The sequence below is a fragment of the Sprattus sprattus genome (assembly GCF_963457725.1).
Source record: "Sprattus sprattus genome assembly, chromosome: 7".
Classification (NCBI taxonomy): domain Eukaryota; kingdom Metazoa; phylum Chordata; class Actinopteri; order Clupeiformes; family Clupeidae; genus Sprattus; species Sprattus sprattus.
In genome coordinates, this window is record NC_137926.1 from 33,811,642 (window position 1) to 33,836,964 (window position 25,323).

At 40.9% G+C, this 25,323-nt stretch overlaps 1 protein-coding gene across 2 annotated transcripts in view; it reads right to left on the reverse strand.

Moving 5' to 3' along the window:
• Positions 1-19,703, reverse strand: part of snx1a (sorting nexin 1a) — a gene marked incomplete at its 5' end in the record, with an annotated part of 32,899 nt that extends 13,196 nt beyond the window's left edge. The window contains 2 exons of one of the 2 annotated variants that reach the window (XM_080842237.1): positions 11,082-12,918; positions 19,596-19,703. In XM_080842237.1, coding sequence (XP_080698363.1) covers positions 11,082-12,918; positions 19,596-19,703 — 1,945 coding nt within the window. Of the gene's footprint in view, positions 1-11,081; positions 12,919-19,589 lie in introns of both variants that reach the window. The other variant, XM_080842236.1, reaches the window with a different exon arrangement.
• Between the last annotated feature and the right edge of the window lie 5,620 nt (positions 19,704-25,323).

A 25,323-nucleotide genomic window follows, 5' to 3' on the forward strand; every position in this document is an offset into this window, starting at 1 on the left:
AAAACCTCATCACTGAGCTCAAGGTATTCCATGCATCATATGTACTCCCCTCCAACAATGTAACAGCTGCACTCAAGTGTCTTGGAGAAAACGACGTTGAATCAGTTTTTCCGAGTCTGACCATGCTCCTCAAGACGTATGCCACCATTCCAGTGACAACAGCTTCAGTAGAGCGGTCATTCTCAAAACTTAAACTTATCAAAACTGTGCTGAGAAACCGATGTGGGGAGAAAAGGCTCTCTGACTTAATGCTCCTCTCCATTGAAGGAGACATTTCCATTGACCAGAACAAGGTCATTGACATTTACAAACAGATGGCCAAACGAAGAATTTTACTATAGTTCCACTTGGCACAAAGACTCATCATAGTTTGTCTCTTTTGAGTTGTCAAATAAATAGTTTAAGTAAATAGTTTAAATGTGTATTGTTCCTTGTGTGATTTTATCACAGAGCCCCTCTTGGGTGAAGAAAATACATTAAAATACTATGACACATTACTGTTGCAATGACTTTTATGTTGGGCCCTTTGTTGATCTATAGTTGAGCCAGAACTATATCTCACAGAACCAGTTTGGATTATCTGGTGCTAATATGGTGTTAAAATGCACTAGAATACAGGAAATGGCATCTAATTAACTGAAAATGTTCTGGGGGAAGACTCCCAGACCCCAAGACTTTATTTCCTTCATACATCCATGTCGCTGTGTGTTCTTCACAGTCCAACGTTGCAATCCACACAGTTCTCTTGAATGCTGATCCTAACAGCAAACTAATCTGAGTAGTCTGTCTAGTTAGTCTGTTTTAAGGCTATATAATGTGTCATTTGTATAACATATAAAACGTGTCTAAAGTGCCCTCTTCAGTGGTGAGAACGCGCTATATGTGCCCTTTTTTTCTCTTTCCGCCCCTGCCCTTCAAAAAGTCTGTGCACGCCACTGATCAGATGCGAGGTGTGAAAACAGGCAAAAACGCAGTCAAAAAAAAGAATATTCCACCCAAATGGCCGACTTCAAGGTTAGAGTAAGTAGGGCTTTTATGTGTGTGCTTAGCTGGTGAAGGGACTCTCTGTTTCTGTGAGAATGTGTGTGCGTAAGAGCAAGCTGGCGCGTGTGTCAAGGGAAGACTGCGTCTGTGAGAATTGGGAGCCACGCACGTGGAGGAGAACAGAGAGAGAATCACCCTAGCAAGTAGCCAAGCATGCATGTTTCAAATATTCGCCAAAAATCGACTTTTCATCTTCAACTTTTTTTCAGATTTGTGTACAAAACATTCTCAAGTATCTTCATAAGAACTTCTGATTGAATCGCAGTATCACTTTTTGACCTGCAGATGTGTAAAGCATTATTTTAGCGTTAACAAAGCGCCTTTCCAACCACCAACAGGTGGCGCTGTAGGCGAGTGGCATTATGGGCATATGTCCGCGTTCAGGCCGGGTCCAGCATCCACCCTATGACTTTTGGTCAGGATCGGACAATGCAGGCAGGAGTTTTAAGTGACTTTGTGGTTTTGGCGAGCACTGGCGAGTCGTAAAAGTTTGAGGGTCTGCCACGCCCACACCTTTAAGATTTTGAACAATCCCTCAATACAATTTGATCCCGCATGGCTGAAGAGTATCCTGACCAAGTTTGAAGGCATGACCATTAAATCTGTAGGAGGAGTTCGATCAGACGCCAGGTGAGGAAAAAGAGTGACGATTCCAACCACCAACAGGTGGCGCTATAGGCGTGTGGCATTATAGGCATATGTCCGCGTTCAGGCCGGGTCCAGCTTCCACCCTATGACGTTTGGTCAGGATCGGACAATGCAGGCTGGAATTATAAGTGACTTTGCGTTTTGTGGCGAGCACTGGCGAGTCGTAAAACTTTGAGGGTCTGCCACGCCCACACCTTTGAGATTTTGAACAATCCCTCAAGACAATTTTATCCCCCATGGCTGAAGGGTATCCTGACCAAGTTTGAAGGCTTTACCATTAAATCTGTAGGAGGAGTTCGATCAGATGCGAGGTGAGGAAAAGGGCAAAAAAACTGTCAAAACGCACATTCCACTCAAAATTGCTGACTTCCTGTTGACCTGCCACCCTGGCGTCAATAAACTTTTTGGTGCGTCTGGGCATGATAAAGTTGTGTACCGAATTTCGTCAAGCTATGCCAAACTAACCCCTATGCAGAGGGGCATTTGCAATTTCTAGGGGGCGCTACAGAGCCATTTTGCCCCGCCCGAAAATTCTTTCAACGCAAAAAGATCTTGAAATTCCCGGTATAACGTCCCTGCCAAATTTGGTGAGTTTTCGAGCAAGTTTCATCAAGAATAAAAATAACCAGAAACCATACAATCCTAATAGGGCTTTCAGCAGCTCAGGCCCTAATAAAGGCAGAAACACAACAGGTGCCTCAAGCCTTCCCCTAGTAAAGATGAATAATGAATAAACACAACAGGTGACTCAGACCTTCACCTAGTAAAGATGAATAATAAATAAAGGCAGAAACACAACAGGTGCCTCAAGCCTTCACCTAGTCAAGATGAAAAATAAATAAACACAACAGGTGCCTCAGACCTTCACCTAGTAAAGATGAATAATAAATAAAGGCAGAAACACAACAGGGTACTGTTCGGCCACGCTCGCTATGCAGTTTAGCGAGATAGATTCCATGCTAAAAAAAGAGGACGCCCCTTTAACGAGTTCGCCGAAGCAACTTCTGATCAATAACCATGGTAATTAATCGCTTAGCACTAACCTGCTACAGGGCAGGCTAACCAAAGTTTAGCTGGCTAAACTTGCCACACCTATGCCAAAAGGAGGGATCCCATTGACATGGAGTCATATTATAGTTTGATTAGCGTAGGAAGAGTTCTTTGCGATCGCCAAGAAGATCCATTTTTTCCATCATGATGAGTTCTTGTATGAGCGCTACCGATCCACCCGACAAGGAATAATTAATTTAAAAGACCTTCTCGAGTCATTTATTGCATACAACAACCGTCAAACATTGAATGTCTTCACTTTCTTGCAAGTGCCTTCATTTTTGTAATGTCGGCCATGCGGAAAACAAAGCACTCATAAATTATATGACATTGGTACAGTTGATAAACCAGAAATAACTTTCATTCGCAGCCTGAGACGTGATTTTTAGTTTGCACATGAATAGCCTACTAACGTTTTCTTTGATCCCAGGACATTTGAGCACATAACCCATCTCCATTACGGAGATATTGGCTAAAGTTGTTTTACCTACTTTAACTTACATCATTGCAAACGTTTAGTTTTGCAAACGTGTCTAGTTTTTGTGCAGTATAGTGAATGGTGGATGGTGGAGGTGGATGTCAAGGTGGATGCATGATAATAAGAGAGAAATAAACACAATTTATTTGCATTGCTTCAATTTATTGAATTTCTTATTAATACATTTAGTCATTTAGCAGACAGTATTATTCAAAGCGATTTAAAACTACAATTCTTACGAAGGTGAGGGGAGACGAATCGGTGATCTGCTGCATGCAAGTCATATGCTCTACCCGCTGCACCAAAGTCACATGTTCGGCACAAGAAGACAGCCTATAGACAGTTTCTTTAATGCTGTCGCAGTCGCAGCAGTGTTGAATTTTGACATGATTATGGTCTTGAATTCTTCATAACGCGTTCATGGTCATATCCTGCCTTAGCGGAGAAAAAATTTGCCTTTTTCGTTGAGTTTAGACTATGGTGCCGTTATAAATATCATGCTTTTGGTGATCGACCTCTCCTGCCTTTTGAAGAGGGACGTGCACGCGCAATTTAGTTGACGAGTTTGGTCTGGGATAAAATAACTTGACGTATAAATAATTTAGCGCACGTCGCAAGACCGGCTTGGCCTGTTCTCATTTAGCGAGCTATATTATCTCCAGTCGCGAGCTAAATTAATTATCTTAGCTTCAGTTGTACGCCGAACAGGGCCCAGGTGCCTCAAGCCTTCACCTAGTAAAGATGAATAATAAATAAACACAACAGGTGCCTCAGACCTTCACCTAGTAAAGATGAATAATAAGTAAAGACAGAAACACAATGGTGTCTCTACTTGGCCCCCAATAATAAAAAAAAAACATAAGTGAAATGCTCAGCTTATGGTATTAACTGTGGAAATGATCGTGAATTGTGGCAAAATGTCACATTTGTCAGTGTATTTTATAAAGGGTATCCAGGTATCCTGGAATATCTTTAAAGAGCCTCATAGGGAGAGCCACAGTCTCTCCACCTTCACATTAAAAAGCACCTCTTTGATCCACCTACGGAGAATAGGACGGGAACCATGTGTCCATTTAAGCAGAATGAACCTCTGGTCCGGAAGGGTGGTAAAGGCTATGACATGTTCAGAAGTGGGTAGTAACGCGCTCCGCTTACTCTGTCACATGTACTTTTCAAATCAATAGTACTTATAGTACTAATATGTACATTTAAGACAGAATGCTTGTCTTACTCGAGTAAATGTATGATTTCATTTTTTTTACTCATACTCTATTACATTAGGCTTCACACGTCTCGCTACTTTCACATGAAATTATCTTTATTCACACATGAACAGCTTCAAGCCTTCAATGTTGACTGCTTTGGCTAAATAAACATATACGTAGATGCCGCATTGGCCTCTGGTTCGTAAGTTAACCAAGGCACTTGATAATGAAAATCTATGGAATTTAACCCCAAATGACCAGCAGCAGCCCTCCAGCATTTATTCGGAATGTGATGTACTTGAGAGTGTAGATGGCCATGTTACATTGTGTTTATATTTTGGGCATAACCCCACATTTGAATATAATTCGCTCGTTGCAAGAAGCTAATTCCGTTCTACTTCCGCTCCCTCGATTGTGATGCTCAGTCCTTCCGGCACAATGTCTGGTAGTCGCGGTTCTGTCGACAGGTTGATTGCTTATACTTAATATATTTTCTGGTAAGACTGAAATAATTCATGTTTATATTAAGTGTTATAGTTTAACATTTTTATTTTCTAGGGTCAAGTTAAATGGTTTTAGTTAAGTTTTCGATCATTTGTATGAATGAATGACATTACGTCTGGTAGGCGCGGTTCTGTCGACAGGTAACGGTACCGCTCCTCGAGATCGTAGTACTTTTAAATTGTGGATTTTACTGTTAAATCTTGTGTTAAATGGGTTGAATTATACGACACTGAATAACTTATTTGTGCAGTCAAGTCGTTTCGGTGACCCCAATTACCTAATTACGCAGTTACTGTTGCGTTCATTATTATATTCGTCATTCGCTTATTATTATAGCAATACTATTGATGTTGCGTTCATTATTATATTCGTATTTCGCTAATTATTATAGCAATACTATTGATGTTGCGTTCATTATTATATTCGTAATTCGCTTATTATTATAGCAATACTATTGATGTTGCGTTCATTATTGTAAACAAACTATCTCTGGTGCTTCCTACAGTAATAAATGGCCATTTAGAGGTCCATTCACTATCAAAAGACGTCTTGTAGTGGCTGCTCCTGGACTTTTCTCCCATTTGTTCTAGCCATCTCCTTCACTGTTTCTTCCACCATATCATCCACCATCCCCTCCTCCACCACCACCTGCACTGTCTCTTTCTCTTCCACCATCTCCTCCGCTAATGTGTTTATGCTCATTTGTTTTTTTACCTGACATCTTTGAAATACAGATGCAATGATTAATGCATCCATGGCCACGATATTTATACATGCTAGTATGACTAATGAGAGGTTCACAACTCCACCAGGTGTTAAGAATCCTCAGAATCTGAATAGACTGTTCAAGCAAACACATTTACAAAAAATAATGCCAATAACATCATTGAATATTAAGGGCTGCCTTATATTCGTTCGAATTATAGGATATATATATATATTTTGAATAGGCCTACTCGAATTTATTTTAGCATATAAACGAAGTTAGGAGTCAAAGCTATAGTAAAAAGGCAGACTGTAGCCTAAAACTGTGTTGGCTACAAACACTCATTAAAAACTGTTGCTAATTATCTGGGAAATATTCTCTAACTGCAGTCAAGTCATTCCAGGATGCTTTATTTCCATTGGTTGCTGGATTAAATCTTACCCAGATACAAAAGATACATATTTTTTTTATTTGCTATTGTGCACCTCACGGCAGAACTTGAGGGGATTCGGGGAGCGGGCTTGATTCCTCCATGGTGAGGGCAGCGCGGCCAGGTCATGTTTGCGCGCTACGGCACATTAAACAGCCTAGAGGGTTTTTTTCAGCGTGAGAAATACGATGTGTGGCGGGAGTGCGTGACTAAAGACCGAAATGAGTTACTGTCCAGCTCAATGCGTGACACTTGAGAGCCCTGAAACTCATTCGCTCTCTGGCTGTTCGTGGTCGCTGTCAAATCTGGATGTTTAGACTGGAAGTGCTCAGCATCCTATACAGATCAGTTCCGCCACCGGTCGCCATATTGTGCACGTATTGTGCATATTGAGCGAATACATGCCTAATAGGTGTATCCTATGAAGTTATTCACTACTTGAGATACTTTTACACTCATACTAATAAAAGGTAAAAATACTTTTACTTGAGTACAGCTTTTGCTTACTCTACCCACCTCTGGGCATATTGCATGTGTGCCATGACACAAGATCTGAAGGGCATTGCAAACAGGGCAGAGGGGGGTGAGAGTCACTAGTGCATTGGCAAGGGTGTAAGAGTCACTAGTGCATTGGCAAGGGTGTGAAATACATAACAAATGTACTAATGTTATCTTGGGGGTGTATCCAGAACATATGCATTAGATTGGCTTGTGACCCTTTGCATCTGTTACACCTACATGAGTATAATTTTACTAATCTGGCATTAGTAAGGTAGACTGCAGGATCTTAGATTAGGCCCATGTATTTCCACATATCCACACCGACTGAACCAGAGTGAGTAGGCCAATGTGTTTCCACTGCTCTTGGGATTGGTAAAACCTAGAACCTCTTCCCAGGTGCTCAGGGACTCAATTTAAAGACGCAGTCCGTGATTCGGTTTCACGAAAGGTTGTTGATATTTGAGCTCAACAGCCAATCAAATTACACTCTCTGCTCCTGAAGCACCATGTTGTATGTATGTTTGTTTGTTTGATCCAGATTTACAGAGCCAGGACTTGGCTAAAAAAAAGCCACCTAGACACCTAGAGGACCATGAGGAGCTTTTTTCTGAATTTGACAAAACATGTATGGGATTAGAATCGTGGACTGGACCTATATATTTTAGGAATAAGCCATCTTTGCAAACAGCGTTTGAGCTCACCGAGAGATGTTTTTAATATACCTTCGAAGGTAAATATTCTTTTAAATCCCGGTTCACGTGTATCCGTGTGGACATTTTGTGGGATTTTGGGGAGCCATGATGTGATGTCTATTTGCGCCTGCCAATCGTTGCTTTTTGTATTGAGACTTATAAGATCAATATGAATGATCAGAAAGTTCTTCTCTGGTATTTGACATATCGTCTAACTGGCCTGGGATGCTCGTTTGTAGTCATTTTTGCCTTCCGATTAAAAATAAATAAATAGAAAAACATTTGTGTGACCTAGGCCTAACATGTCCAGAATACTTTAAAGGGCTTTACTATCACCACAAAGGAGGGTGGTAGCCGACCATGACAGTATGGATGTTAAATTAAGCATTTACATTGGACCAAAGAGGTTGAAAACATCTTCCAAAACTCTAAAGTTAATACTTCAAGTCCAGGAGATTTTCCACTTTGTGAACCATAGAATCTTGCACTTCCGAGATCGATACGGGTTCAACTAAATCATTAGAGTTCCTCATATATTTGAAGGTAGGTTAGGTGACCAAGTGGCTAGAGCCCCACAACTGGTTGAAAGGAGCAACCTGAAGAGTAGAGTTAGGATTAAAGATACTACTGATTTTGAGGGGGTCAGGTATAATGTTTCCCAAGTGTGATTTAATACTGGGAATACGTCTGGAATAAATCTTACATGGTTATTGTAACTGATCTGCTGTTCAGTTGTTTGCAGATAATGACTAATATTCCAAGTTCGGTTGTAAACACTTCTTATAAAGGGTGGGAATGGGGGATATTGCATATTCAGTGTCATTTGGAAAGTTGATCAGATACTTGCATTAGCCTGGCCCGTTCTGATCTCTTTAACAGGGATATAAACTATTGTGTCTGCCCACACAGGACAGCCTGGAGAGTTTCCCACAAAGTTTCCCTGCTAATGTCAGGTGTGTCTAAGAGGTCAACATGTTGATCTCTGAAGCGACAGGTGTATGATTTTTATCAATAGTGCCCTTCTTGATTTTAGAAATTTCCATTTATTTGCCGAATTAACGCTATCTGTGACTCGTCCAAGTAGTGTCAGCTAATAATAATAATAGTGAATCCTCCCTCTTACTCAGAGGTGTCAAGTAACAAAGTACAAATACTTCGTTACTGTACTTAAGTAGAATTTTTAGGTATTTTTACTTTACTCGAGTATTTATTTTTCTGGCAACTTTTTACTTCTACTCCTTACATTTTAACACAATTATCTGTACTTTCTACTCCTTACATTTTTAAATGAGGCTCGTTAGGCCTACTCTTGGTTCCGGTTTTCTTTTTAAAAGTTTCAAATGTGCACCATCCAATACAGTTCAATGGCGCCATCCAGAGAGATACTGATTTCGAGCGTAATTGGATGAAGCATAGAAACCCATAACACTCATTGGTTAGGGCTATCCATCGTCTTTATGCATGACGCAAAACAAGACAACGGAGGCGAACAAATGATACAACGCGCGTCAATGGCAGTGTCAGAGAGAGATGGCAACTCTGGCGAGATGTCTGAAGGGTCTGAAGACGCCAAACAGTAGTGGCGATGGAGAACAGCAAAACCGTCCACATCCCTGGCCCTACCTCAAAGAATTATTCTAAATAGTCGGGAGCAAAAAGGATCATGGAGAATGCGGCGCAAACTTTTCGAACCCAAGAACCACGTAGGAATTGCTAACAGCTAGTAGCATGCTAACATTAGATAGGTGGCTCAGACACCGTGCAAATCCTCAGACATATTTTTTGGGGTTTTTACATTATACAGTGTAACTCGGTAACTTTCTAAAAATCAAAGCAAAACAAATTAAGGGAACAAGTACAACAAGGCCATTACAGCTGTTTACAGTGCACTAAAAATACCCATGTATGTACCTGCCCCTTTTCATTTTTAAAGCTGAACTATATATATTCTTTCACTTTGAATTGAAAAGCTTTAAAACACTATACAGTATATTTACTAACCCTCATTACAGATGATTAGCATTACATAATTGGTTTGTTATTGAATTGAAAGTGTTTTTATCTGACTCCTGTCAAGCTTGAATTTCTGGCAGAATATGCGAAGACTATGAACCTAGTTGCAAAGGCCCTTGATGAGAGACGAATGTGCAAATGGGGTGGAGGTCTACTTGAATTCCAATAAAGTTTGAGAAAAACATGCTCTTCTAGTTTGTTGTCTTTGACAGCATTATTATATTTTTGTATGACATTTTTTACCATGTCTTGGGCTCCATGTAGCACTAATCAGCTATTAAATTAAGCTTATTTTTTCTTACAGTCGTGTCAATTATATTAAATCCAACTAGTTTATCTTTAAATGTTTTTTTTTTTTCTTTTTTACTTTTTACTTTTATACTTAAAGTACATTGAAGAGCCTGTACTTTTTTACTTTTACTTGAGTAAAGAGGTTACGTCAATACTTCAACTTTTACCAAAGTATTTTTAAACTCCAGTATCAATACTTTTACTTAAGTAACGAATGTGTTTACTTTTGACACCACTGCTCTTACTAGCAATCAACAATGGAACAGTGGCAAAAAGTAGAGTTGAAACAGAACAGAAAGTCTAATAACCCTTGTTGGCAAGCACAGACATCAGACATTTCTTGTAGTTGGGCACCAGGTTTACACACATCTCAGGAGGGATTTTGGTCCACTCCTCTTTGCAGATCCTCTCCGAATCCTTAAGGCTAAGTTTTTATTGTCCTAGCTGAGGCAAGGAGGTTCTCGCCCAAGATTCCACGGTACATGGCCTCATCCATAGTCCTCTCGATGCGGTTGTGTCGTCTTGTACCCTTGGCAGAGAAACAGCCCCAAAGCATAATGTTGCCACCTCCATGCTTGACGATGGGGATGGTGTTCTTGGGGTGATATTCAGCATTCTTCCCACTCCAAACGCGGCAAGTCAAGTTGTTGCCAAAAAGCTTGATTTTGGTCTCATCTGACCACATCACGTTCTCCCAATCCTCCTTAGAATCATTCAAGTGTCCATTGGCAAACTTCAGATGGCCTTGTACATGTGCTTTCTTGAGCAGGGGGACCTTGCAAGTGTTGCAGTACTTCAAACAATTGCGCTGTTGTGTGTTCCCAATGGTTTTCTTGGTTACTGTGTTCCCAGCTGCCTTGAGATCATTCACAAGCTCCCCCTGTATAGTTCTGGGGTTATTCCGCACCTTTTGGATGATCACCAGTACTGCACGAGGGGACATCTTGCATGGAGCCCCAGACAGAGACTGATTGACAGTTGTTTGGTGTTGCTTCCATTTGCTAATAATCACACTAACAGTTGTCTGCTTCTCACCAAGCTGCCTGCCAATGGTTTTGTAGCCCATTCCAGCCTTGTGCAGGTCTACAATCTTATCTCTCAATTCATTACTGTTATAAAATGCAGTTTTTCTGGATGTTTAGCCATCTGAAGATGTGGAGAACATCAGAGATAGACACACTTCTTTGCCGAAGGTAGCCATTGTTGACTGGAAGTGACAAGAAGTAACAGAAATACCCCCTGTTGCTTTTCAATATAGCAATGTGAAAGACAAACACAAAATTAACGGAACACCAAAATTTGCTTTGCTTGAATGTATTTTCACTGCTAGTGTTTTTTCCAGCCTTATGCAGAATGGGAAGTTTGTATAGGCACTGTAGGTCTCCGATATGAATATTTTAAACAACCTCAATACTGTGTAGTTTTTAAATTCAGACAATTATCATATGCACAAGAATTGATTTATATGTAAAAGTGAATGTAATGTTGTGTAATACCATACCATAAAATAATATATTACCTGCAAATATATCTTGCTCCTCCTCATCTCTGGTACGACTGTCAGAACTAGAGTCAGGGTTTGCAACTGGACTTGTCACTCTATTCACACAGTCCTCAGAAAAAACGTCAGATGGAGGAGTTTTCATGTCATCACTCAGGGGTCCAGTGATGGGGGTGTTTTTAGCTTCTAGACACATATCTATTGAGACGGCACTGAAGACAGAGCTCTGTTGCTTGTCTTTGCAATTGAGCATCTCACTGAAAAGGTCATCATCAGGAGGGTCACTAAAGAGGTCTTTGTGTTGTTTACTAGCAGGTATCAACAAATTTAAAAAGTCATCACAAACAGGCTGTTCTGTGACATCTGAAAGTGGGTCCTTGACCAAAGGTTCACTGGCAACACTCCCAGGCTCATGGAGGGCATCTACCACTGGTATGTCTTGGCAGTCACTAACAGGTTCACTCAACAACCCTGAAAAGTCGTCACAAACAGGCTGTTCTGTGACATCTGAAAGTGGTTCCTTAATCACAGGTTCACTAACAACTCTCACTGGATCATGGAGGCCATCTACCACTGGTATGTCTTTGCAGTCACTAACAGGTTCACTCAACAACTCTGAAATGTCGTCACAAACAGGCTGTTGTGTGACATCTGAAAGTGGTTCCTTGACCAAAGGTTCACTAACAACACTCACTGGCTCACTGAGGACATCTACCACTGGTATGTCTTGGCAGTCACTAACAGGTTCACGAATTAGGTCGTTCTCGGCCTCCAGAGATAATTCATTAGTTGGGTCACTGTCTGTCTCAAGTTCCCATTCAGCCAATGGCTTGCCAACAGACTCAGAGAGGAAGTCCTCAGCAGATGACTTATCAGGAGTGCACATGACAGATTCACTGGGGTCTATAAGGGGATTTTTGCAACCGTCTTCTGGTTTGCTTACATCTGTACTGAGCAGATCAGGTGCCTTGTTTGGTTCTTCCTTTGGTGCCATGTCAATAGGTTGTTCATCCAGTTTGTTGATTGCATCAGTGTCTGACTTTATTACGGAATCAACACTCCCTGGATCATGGGGGACATCTACCACTGGTATGTCTTTGCTGTCACTAACAGGTTCACTCAACAACTCTGAAAAGTCGTCACAAACAGGCTGTTCTGTGACATCTGAAAGGGGTTCCCTAATCACAGGTTCACTAACAACTCTCACTGGCTCACTGAGGACATCTACCACTGGTATGTCTTTGCTGTCACTAACAGGTTCACTCAACAACTCTGAAAAGTCGTTACAAACAGGCTGTTCTGTGACATCTGAAAGGGGTTCCCTCATCACAGGTTCACTAACAACTCTCACTGGCTCACAGAGGACATCTACCACTGGTATGTCTTTGCTGTCACTAACAGGTTCACTCAACAACTCTGAAAAGTCATCACAAACAGGCTGTTCTGTGACATCTGAAAGTGGTTCCTTGACCAAAGGTTCACTAACAACACTCACTGTCTCAAGTTCCCATTCAGCCAATGGCTTGCCAACAGACTCAGAGAGGAAGTCCTTCGCAGATGACTTATTAGGAGAGCACAGGTCAGATTCACTGGGGTCTATAAGGGGATTTTTGCCACCGTCTTCTGGTTTGCTCACATCTGTACTGAGCGGAATCAAGAAACTGTTATCCGGTGCCTTGTTTGGTTCTTCCTTTGGTGCCATGTCATTAGGTTGTTCATCCAGTTTATTGATAGCATCAGTGTCTGACTTGATTATCGAATCAATTAAAGGATAACGGACATTGACAGTTGGCGATCCAGAAAATAGGTCATCTGGAACATTGTTGGCGTCTGTCTCTTGCCCAATTACATCCTCCTGCAGGAAAGCGGAGAAAAGTCATCATTCCACAAAACAATGATACTTCAAAGATATTCTAAATGCTTATTTGTCGTGCAAATATCTTGAAGACTTTTTCCCCCAGGATGTGTCTGGAAGGTTAGTTGGGGTTTTACAAGGTGTGACCCAAAGCAATTAACTGGAGGATCTGTCTCCGGTCCTTTTGGTAGTGAGGAGTTAATAGTCAGAACAGTCAGAGTATCAGGGGTGCAAACATGGAACTTGGTGTTGAGCTTAATTATATGTGGTGCCTCCTATCTCCACCGTTAAAGGTAGAGACACATTGGAAACATTCACATTGTGGAGCACTGTGGAGTGCCTGTGGGCAGAGGCCACATGAAATCTACTACGTCAAGTGTAGACAGGGCAACCTGATAATGAAATCTGTGCATGATGAACCTCATAAATAACATATTTACACATCCATTTAAACAGTTTTATGCCTTAAAGACATCTCTGAAAACAAAGCTTCACTACTGAAAAAGACTCAACATTTGAAGTGGATCAATCTTTTGGCGGGCCTTACCCACCAGCCTATAATGAGCCACATGTATTTATGCTACGCCAAAGCTGCCGAGGACCTCACAACTGGAATGTCATGCAAACTCTACTTTCACTTTTTCCATGTCTCTGGTATTTTGCTGATACATGTCATTTCAATCTGTTTGCTAACCATTCTATCTCTCCCTTGTTGAACTTTGCTATACCGATGACCATGATGGCATTGTCTTCCCTTACTAGAAGGAAGGAAGTGTGGCCTCTGGGCGGAAACATAGCTAGGAAAAATATTTAACAGGGTAAGGCGGAATCAGCACTATGGTTCCGACTGAGCTAAAGACCAGGCAGAAGGGTTTTATTCCTTTATTCCTTTTATCATGATTTGAGTAATCCAAGAAGCCTACTGGAACACCAGGTTCTGATACAATGTTAATCATTTTTTATTTATTTTTTACTCCATCTATTGCTCTTGCTGCTTGCTTTTATTGATTTTATGAAAATCACTTTGAACTGCAACTCTTGTACGAAAATAAATAAATTCTAACTTACTTCGTACAATATTTACAGTGAGTGAATAAAACATCAGAAATACCCCTGAAAAATGGCTTTACCTTTGAACTAGAGACAACAATTGTATAAGCGTCTACCCGGCTGACTCCAGTTATAAAAGCGTGAAGCGTCTTCCCAGCGCGTCCACCCAGCTGACTCTTGTTTCAGCAAAAGCAGTATGCCATTATGGGCCACCAAATGTCACATTGTGAAGAAACTCTTCATCATATTGTCAGAATCAGGGGAAAACCTCCCAAATCTTTGTTTGGTCTATAGAGATCAACATGTATATGATTGTTAGTATTGTCTAGATATCAATTTTATTCAGATACTAGTATTGAGTATAGATGGTCCCATCACATATGCATATGTAGCCTACTGTAAATGCGCATTTTTTGCATATGAATTTCTGAACCTGAAAAACAAAATGATGCATTACTTTTGGACACGTATGGATTTATGGGTCTACAGTGCCCTCCACAAATATTGGCACCCCTAGTGAATATGAGCAGAACAGGCTATGAAAAAATATGTCTTTGCTGTTTTGTCCTCTTGGTCTTTCACTCAAAATATTCACAAAAATCTTACCTTTTCATTGGAGTAAAATTATTGAAAGAAAAAAAAAAACAGTTATTTGCACCCCTTAATTTAATGTTTTGTACAGCCTCCCTTTGCCAAGATAACAGCGGAGTCTTCTCCTATAATGCGTGATGAGGTTGGTGAACACATGGCACGGGATCTGAGACCATTCCTACATGCATTATCTCTCCAGATCCTTCAGATTCTGAGGTCAACGTTTGTAGACTCGGCTTCAGCTCATCCCACAGATTTTATATGGGGTTCAGGTCGGGGGACTGTGATTGCCATGGCAAAACCTTAATTTTGCGGTCGGTGAACCATTTTTGTGTTGATTTTGATGTGTGCTTCGGATCATTGTCCTGCTGGAAGGTCCAACCACGGCCCATTTATAGCTTACTTGAGGGGGCTGTTAGGTTTTCTTTTAATATCTGCTGGTATTTGATGGAGTCCATGATACCATTTATCCTAACAAGATGTCAAGGGCCTTTGGAAGAAAAACAGCCCCACAACATCAAAGATCCGTCACCATACTTCATATTGGGTATGGGGTGCTCTTCTGTATGGTTATCTTTCTGTCGACGCCAAACCCACCTTTGATGTTTGTTGCCAAAAAGCTTTATTTTGGTCTCATCTGACCATATAACTCAGTCCCATTGAAAGTCTGACTTACATTTGGCAAACTGTAGGCGCTTTAGTTTGTTGCTAATTGACAGCGGAGGCTTTTTTCTGGCAACCCTCCAAAACAACCTGTGGTGATGTAGGTGGCGTCTGGCGTCTGGCCCCCAAGACTCAACTAACCTCTACAATTCTCCAGCTCTGATCCTTGGAGATTATTTTGCCAGTCAAACCATCCTCCTCACGGTGCGTGGGGTCAATTTACAGACAGGTCCTTTTCCAGTCTGATTCCTTACATCTCCTGTCGCTTTAAATTTCTTAATTATTTCCATGATAGTGGAAATGGGTATTTTCAACTGTTTAGATATTTTCTTGTGTCCATTTCTTGATTTGTGCAGCTCAACAACTTTCCGTCGCAGATCGTCACTGTGTTCTTGGGTCTTTCCCATAGTGATGAATGACTAATGGAATTTGGCCTGTGTTACCTCATATTTGTACGCCAGTGGAACAGGAAGTCATGGTTCAGGAAGTCATGGTTCCTTATCAAACAGGTGAACTTAAAAATGTAAAACATGACTGGAATTAAACTTCAGTTAGATTTTTATTACAAGAATTGTCTAGGGGTTCCAATAATTGTGGCACACATGTTTTGGGGAAAAATATGTATTTAATGTCAACTGGTTTTTTTTTCTAATTTTACTTCAATGAAAAGGTAAGATTTTTGTGAATATTTTGAGTGAAAGACCAAGTGGATAAACAGCGGACATATTTTTTCATAGCCTGTTTCGCTCATATTCACTAGGGGTGCCAATATTTCTGGAGGGCACTGTAAGTGATTTTCTCTATGGGAAAATACAATGATGACTTTGAATGACTAGTGTGGTTCAAAATGCCCATGTCACCTGATCATTTGCCAAGTGAAGCTCTGGTGCATCTCATCCATGTTCTAATCACATGTTTTGACAGACTGGGATACTACTTTTCAAAGGTTTGAATAATGGAGATATTTCTTTGATCTCGACAGAAAATAACACATTTTAACATTAAAATGACTTACAACCGATGTAGAAATATAGTCTAGACTTCTGCAAATTGGTGAGGCTTATAGTCAGGTCTATACTGTTTTCTGGAGGCTTTTTTTTCTGCAATTCATTCAGCTCCAACTGCTTAACGCAGAAACGTCCTTCAAACTTTGTAGGTCTTGTAAAGTATTTTTCCTGAACTTTATACTTTTCAGTTTCTCCCATAGACTTATATTGGACCATTGTGACATCATAATAGAGTAATTAAACTGGCATGCACCTGTGCTTGACTGACACCTACACCAATATGAAGGCTCCCTTTCTCTCTGACCCTTTCCACCTCTGCATCTTTGTACTTACACTCCATCACTGTTTCACTCCATTTTCTCTCCTTCTTCCCAGCTTTACTCCCTTGACTTTCTCTTCACCCTGACTGGCTCTTCTGTCCATTTTTCTTCCATCAATTCTCACTGTATATATATATATTTTTTAGGTCAGCTTTCTCTGACTTTTTACTCACTCACTTTCTTTCAGTCTCTCTGTGTCTTTATTTCTTTCTCTCTATTTTAATATCCAATTAAAAATATCTCCATCTCTACTTTACTTTCAATCTCTCTCTGTCTCTTTCAATCACTTTCTTTTTCAGTATATTATAACATTTAACTCTGGCATTCTCTCTCTCTCTACTGTTGTCTCTACATCTCCCTACCTTTCAATTAACACAGCAACCCCCATGTCTACCCTAGCAACCATTTCTATAATGACAACCTAGCACGCACTAAGCATCCACCATAAATACCCTAGCAACCACGTAAATTACCCTAGCAACATCTTAGCAACCAAAACCATAACAACCCTAGCAAACAACATGACGGCCCTAGCAACCAGCATAGCATCCACTTCAGTGAACATAGCAACCACCATGAGTACTCTAGGAACAACCTAGCAACCAGAACAGTTATCCTGGCAACCCCAACCATAATGCCAACCTAGCAACCACCAAGAATACCCTAGCAACAGCAGAGCAACCACCTCAATTACCCTGGCAATATCTCCATCTCTCCATCTTTCAATTACCATAGCAACCAACATGACTACCTCAGCAACATCCCAGCAACCACTTCCATAACTACACCCATGCAAGCACCACAATTACCAACATAACAACCACTTCAATTACCATAGCAACCACCATGAAAACCACCTTAGCTACCCTAGCAACATCTTAACAACCCCAACCATAGTGACAACCTAGCAACCATCCAGAATACCCTAGCAACAGCATGACAACCCTAGCAACCAACATGACTGCCCTAGGAACCAGCATAGCATCCACTTCACTCTATCTTTTAATAACCATAGCAACTAACACCACTACCTTAACCCATAATTACTCTACAGCCAATATCTTGTGATGTAATGATCCAAAATAACAAAACTAAATACGAATAATCATTACAACATCCATAGGAGGGTGCTTAAGCTTGAGCTTAATACTGTAAATTTGGTACACTTACAGAGGCAAAATGGTGGACAGCAAAATGACCCAAACTAGATTGTGGATATAATCTGTTCTATGTGCAGTTTGTCTTTAATTCAGAAGGTGATGTCAGCTGGCTGCGGAGAGATGGCAGATGTTAGATCAAGCCACCTAGCAGCTGGTAAATGCGCCTCAATAAATCTGCGTAACATCAATTTGAAATGGCTTTTTCTTTTGAAATGGGTTGACTAGACTTACTCTAAAAATCCAGCGAGTCTAAAACTTTGCTAACTCAAACATCAAGCAAGCACAACAACACAAAGCATAGCAAGCCAGTTAATAAGTTATGGCAAGTCCAACATAAAGAAGGCCAGTTCGGCATCGGTCTTATCTATTTTACCTCTTGCCAATGAATGAAAGACATAGACACTGACCCATAGCCGTAAAGCATTACGTAGTGGTCACAAGGTGTCTCGTGTACGGTCCACACAGTGCAACAAGTGGCAAGGACACAGAAACCATTCTCTCTTTTACAAATCAGTGTGCCATCAAAATTATTTTTTATCTGAAGGTAAAATTGTTACACAATGTTGCATAACGTAGTATTTCACACGCATATCAATATGCACATAAGACTTCATTGGTTCTTTATCAATCCCAGGTACATTTTCAACAAAGTGCGAACAGTCAATATGCATGCGGAGGAAGTGCAACTGGAAGATGTCAGCAACTCACCAGTGGACCACCTGAAAAAAGATAAACAGAAGGTCAGCAGACCTCCAGCTCTACCCCCAGTGGGCTGACAGTGGTCAACTGGCCTTTGCTATGCTGGATTACACCTACTCTTTAAACATACGCCTTCGCTTCCATTTCTGTTTTCAGTGGGTAAAACGGAAAACAGTCAAGTCAGCTGGAGAACGCAACCACAGGCCACAAACGATAGCTCCCAGACCTCCAGACGGGCCCCACCTGTGTAGCCCAAGCCATCGTATATTAGGCATATTGTTCTTATAACATGACTATTTGAAATAATGTATATCATCTGCTTGATTTTGTGTGTAGGGTTAAGGCCTGTTAAAAGAGGCTACTCATAGGATAGACTTAGACACGTTGATCTGTGAATGCTATAAAGCTTAGGTCTAAATGATTTTGTCCATTCTGAGGACATACCTTCATTGTGAGAAGGTAAATCCCTAAACACGTTCAATAAACGTGACCATGGCGATGACAACGTCTAAAGAATGTGATTGAAACGTAATTTAAACGTGTATAATACGTTCATCACAAAATGTTCTCAAACGTTGTATTTGACACGTTTTCACAACGTGTATAGCCTACCTATTATGAACCCATTTTCAATTTGTATGAAGCGAAATCGGGAGCATACACTTTAACCTGAAACTAATGTTATTCTGGCAGATTTCTGCAATGAAAAGTTTGGGAATCACTTTCGACTGTCGGTGCCTGATTTATCTCGTGTGACCCTGCAAGCATTTAGAACGTCTTTATTATTTGGCTACGAAGTTACAAATCTTCAAGACCTGAAAACAACTGAGACGTTGGGTATTAGCGAAAGTTCTTTCATCTCTTATGTTACGATCAGACAGTTAATATGGTTTGTTGCCATCCCTTAAGTTTCTTCATTTAGGAAACGTCCTTCTCTGGCGAAATGCTCACGCCTTTTCAACCACGAGTAATCGCACAGTATCTGGAATGATTGTCAACGATGTATGAAAATAAACTTGTAATGTTACGTTGCAGTAGAAAAAAAAACATTTGTTTCAAAGGCGTGCCAACAACAACTTTTACCAGTCACTTCCTATATCGCAAGTGGGCTAGGCGATCTGTCAGCATCGTCTCAACTCTAACGTGAGAAAAGGTAAGACATTCATGGCGATGTTACTCACACTTACTAAAGTATATTCGCTTTCGTTGCTCTCCAAGTCTTCTATTTCTGTGTCTACATCCATGTCCTCTGTTTCAGGAAAAGGCGGAGGTGTGCGTTTAGAACTGGTCGCCATTTTAATAAAGTGAGGATTGGTGGCTAGAGGGCAGCACAAACATTTGTAGTGACTGAGTAGGCCTATCATCACGAGTTAGAGACAAATGACCCAACGTTTTGCCCCTCACATGTTGCCAGTGCATAGCATGGCTCTTTAATTGACCAAGTATTTTTTAAGATTGAGAGCTTATACCATGAACTGTTTAGCGACTTATAGCCTATATATTTTTGTATCATGCAGTGACACATGTGATATACATAAGCCCAACGCAATTCACACTAGAAGAAACATAAATCAGGAAAACCTAATAAAGATACAAACCCTATCAGCACAAAATGAAACTTGCACAATATTAAAACTGCATGGGCCTTATTAACATTCGGTCCCTAACATCAAAAGGTGCACTTATAAATGAGCTGATAACAGACAACAACATCCAAATACTTTTCCTAATTGAAACCTGGCTAAAACCAGATTAATTCATAGCCTTAAATTAATCTACCCCTCCAAGCCATGTTAACTGCCACATCCCCCCACTGGACGTGGAGTTGCTACAATTTCCCTCGCTAATCTATGTATTTCCCCACGACCTAAATTTAAATTTGCATCATTTGAAGTCCTCGTACTTCATCTTATGCATCCAAACTCAAAAGCCACTAACCCGGTCACTCTTGTGACACAGACCACCAGGCAGAGATGGGCAGTATTTCAATTACTTGTATTTGAAATACTAGTTAATTTACTTTTGAGTATTTTGTAATTTGTATTTGATAGGGCTGATAAAAAAATCAAATGTAATTTGTAACAAAATACTTTAGAGTGGAGTAATTTTGTATTTAAAATACTCAAAATACTTTCTCCAGTGTTTAGGCAGAAGGAGATTTTTTTCTGTCTGATTCTACCACTAGACCATCTGATCTGCCTCTGAATGTCATTGTCGAATCAGGCATCAGACAATTTGCCAAAAGTGGTGCTTCTTATGGCCCGCCCCTTTTTGGGGCGAAAAGGAAATCACCCCAGATCTCTCCCATTGGCTCTCATGTTAAATCCATTTTTTTTTTCACAAAACAGGGCTCAGGTCGAAAACTTAGATAGCTGTCTTGATATTTGTCAATTTATCTTCATTAGTACACCGACTAAAAGGAGGTTCTTTCAAAAAGCGAATCGAGTTGTTGCACTAAACGTTAGCCATCTTGACAGAATGTGATTTGATCAAAGCCGTATGATGTCCTTATAGGCCTACGCAATTACGTATGGCGAAAGCATGGTGGGGATAGCCCTCCCGGAAGCCATAGAGATTGCAATGAGAGCCCTGTTTTGTGAAAACATGAAAGTCACACAGCTGCTGCCTGCAAATATATATATATATATATATACAAAATCAATCAAGTTGTTGTCTTTTAATAGCTTTGCTTAGTTACACTGACATTCTGTGACTGTTCTTCCTTTTTTACTGGGTTCACCAGAGCTTTGTGTACATTATATAGCCCCGTAGCCAGGGCCCATTAGGCATATTTATGTAAATCTTAATAGTCTGAATAGCCAAGTCACATTGCCAAAAATTCTGATGTAGGCCTATACCTATATAAAGCGAAAAAATTACACTGGCAGGTGTAATAGGCGGAATATGTGTGCGGGGGCAGGGGCGTGGTGGCGGCGGTTACAAACATGAAAAAAAGGATAAGGGACTCAAATGTTTGGGAACCACTGCCTTACAACACTGACAAGGGCCCGTCATAATAGCCTGCACCTGGGCCCGTGATAAACGTTACGCTACTGATTAGCCCAAACCTGAATGTTCTGCTATACCAAATTGAGAGAAAACTGAACATTCATAAAAAGTATTTCCTGTATTTTAAAAATACAAAATACATGTATTGTATTTTGTTACATTTTCTGGCAACAGTATTTGGTATTTTATTTTGATACATTTATTTAAAGGGTATTTTGTATTTTGTATCAAAATACATTTTTATGTAATTTTGCCCATCTCTGCCACCAGGTCCCTACACTGAATTTGTATCCGAATTTTCCGATTTCCTATCCGCCCTGGTTGTAAATTCTGATAAAATCCTGATAGTGGGAGATTTTAATATCCATATGGATAATGAAAATAATAGCCTTACAATTGCATTCCAATCACTGATAGAATCTATCGGGTTCTCACAGCATGTAAACACACCGACTCACTACCATAATCACACCATCGACCTTGTATTAACGCATGGCCTAGAAATTGACCGCCCTATAGTTCTACCCCAAAATACTACCCTCTCGGACCACCACCTAATTACATTCAACATGAAAATAGAACTCGGTCCAACATCGGAAATATCCCACTTCTACAGCCGTTGTCTATCCGACAGGACTACAGCTGAATTTTTTTCAAAACTACCCGTCGCCCTCACCTCAGCTCCTACCGCTGGCAAAGCAAATGACACTTCCCCACCTTATATCGACCTACTGACTGAAGGCGTCACACATGCGTTGCACTCAACCCTTGACGCCGTTGCACCACTAAAAAAGAGAATAAGAAAACTGAAAAAACTAGCCCCATGGTACCCTGACCAGACTCGTGCACTTAAACAAACCACACGAAAACTAGAAAATAAATGGTACTCCACCAGGGGCGGAGTGGGACACAAAAATCCACCGGGACTATTCTGACTGCACTGGCCCACCACCGGCCCACAAAGTGCCCAAAACTGCCCCAACCCATCCCCTCCACCTCCCATATATCAACTTCACAAACAATTTTTGTTATATTTAGTGTTGATGTGATGTGTGGGTGACAGTCATGTGTATTTGTATATGTACATTTATGGAAATACGGAACAAATCGCGTCCAGTATTGGCTCAAATGTTATGCTAATTCGCAACAATGTGTCCTGTCAACTCACTCGCATCTAGTTGACGGCTGGTTGAATAAATCCGTAATTCTTGTACATTTTAATGCACTTTCCTCCAGCATCCGGCTCTTTTTCAGTCTGCCCTTTTCGGCACCTCCTTTCTCCTTTCTCGTATGTCCCTCCATCAGGTCCACTTCACCTGCTCTCTCTCCCTGATAGCCGCTAATTTATCTCCCTACGTTCAATTGATAAAGGCAGAACGATACGCATTTCCCATGAGGCTTTGCGACCATTGTACGTTAATTTATGAGCAAAAAAAACGAATTAAATCGCTGGCCAATTTATATTTGTGGTCATGAAAGTAATGTAGCGTCTGAATAAAAAGAATTACATCAATATAGGAGGCTAAACAAAAACAATAGGCTGGATTAATGAGTGAGTTTAACACCCACCATGAGTGAGATATAGAGAGACAAAAAGTGGTATAAATATTGGTTGGACCGCTCTCTCCTACAACTCTCGGAGAACTTGGAGCTTTTCACGCAACCAAGACTTCACGTACACACTGACTGAATGGGCCGCTCATGAATTTAACACGTTTGCGAAGGCCGGCCTGCAGGCTGCTTCACGCAAGTTCATTGGCCGACCGGCCCACCGGGAAAAATCCCGGTCCTCCCGATGGCCACTCCGCCCCTGTACTCCACCAAACTTGAGGTATTCCTCCTGGCGTGGAAGGATAGTCTTCTAAGATATAAACGAGTACTCTTTGAGGCGAAATCAGCTTACTATTCTCTATTGATTGATAGTAATAAAAACAACCCAAAGTTCCTATTTAACACTATTTCTAGGCTAACAAAAAACCACAACACAATCGAACACTCGGTTCCCATAATCTTTAGTGGTAATGATTTCATGACCTTTTTCAATAATAAAATCCTCAAAATAAGAGAACAAATTCAAAGTTTCCTCCCCCTCTATGACCCCACACTTCTTCCAAAATGCGCCATGGCAACACCCCTTCAACCGGGTGCTATACTTGAATTCTTCGCACCCACCGACCTCCCTGAACTAAACGCCTTGATTCTCTCATCTAAATCGTCGACGTAGACCCTATCCCCACAAAATTACTTAAACAAGCACTTCCCTTATTAAGTGAGACATTACTCAATGTAATGAATAATTCACTAATCTCAGGCTACGTCCCACAATCTTTCAAAATAGCAGTGATAAAACCATCTCTGAAAAAAACCTAACCTGATCCCGATAATCTCGCTAACTATAGACCCATTTCTAACCTCCCTTTCTTGTCAAAAATACTTGAAAAAGTAGTTGCTAAGCAACTTACTTCTTTTCTACAACAAAACAAAATTGAAGAAACCCTCCAATCCGGTTTTAGGGCCCACCACAGCACTGAAACGGCCTTAGTCAAAGTCTGAAATGACCTACTAATCGCATCTGATCATGGGTGCACCTCAATACTAGTTCTCCTAGACCTTAGTGCTGCTTTCGACACTATAGATCATCAGATCCTGTTACAGAGACTTGAACATCACGTCGGCATCAAAGGCTGTGCCCTATCTTGGTTTAGATCTTACCTCTCTGATCGCCATCAATTTGGTCATGTCCATGAGAAGTCGTCAAATCACACCAGAGTAAGCTATGGTGTCCCACAAGGCTCTGTCCTTGGACCACTGCTCTTTTCCCTCTATATGCTACCCTTAGGTGCTGTCATAAGGAAACATGGCATTAACTTCCATTGCTATGCTGACGACACCCAACTCTACCTATCAATGAAACCTGATGAAATTGTACATCTACCCAAGATAGAAGCTTGCCTCCATGATGTAAAATCTTGGATGACTAACAACTTTCTGCTCCTCAACTCTGATAAAACTGAGGTTATGCTTGTAGGCCCCAATCAACTGAGAACTACACTATCTACCCATCTACCCACACTCAATGGCTTCCCGACACCCAACACTATCATCAAAAACCTTGGCGTAACTATCAACCAAGACCTCCTACTTGACTCACACATAAAACAGATCTCAAAGACATCACTTTTTCACATTTATTCACACAATATTGCCAAAATTAGAAAGGTTCTATATCCCTCCAAGATGCAGAAAAACTAATCCATGCATTTATTACTTCCCGCCTCGATTACTGTAATGCTCTCCTGTTCGGATGCAGCATTAACACAATAAAGAGCCTTCAACTTATACAGAACGCCGCTGCTCGTACACTCACCAGAACTAAAAAATATGAACACATCTCACCGGTACTCGCCTCGTTGCACTGGCTCCCCGTCAAAAGTAGAATCGATTTCAAAGTACTCCTGCTAACATATAAAGCCCTAAACGACCTGGCTCCAAACTACCTCAAGGAATTAGTCATCCCCTATTGCCCTCCAAGGCTGCTCCGTTCCCAGAGTGCAGGCCTCCTGGTAATTCCAAGAATATCAAAAACCACACTAGGAGGCAGAGCCTTTAGCTACCGAGCCCCTCTCCTCTGGAACAATCTCCCTGCCTCCATCAGAGATGCAGACACCGTGCCTATATTCAAATCAAGACTTAAGACATTCCTCTTTAGTGCATCCTATAGCCAAAAGTAATCGCGCCAAAAAAACAATCACCTGCTGTACCAGCCACCCAGACATATCCGAACCCAAATAATGTTGAATAAAAATCAAAATTAAAATATTACTTGCAATTAAGTACCGCAACATCATATGTGTTTCCTGTTTGCCGAGTGGATGCATGTACGGCCCCGGCAAACAGAACACAACA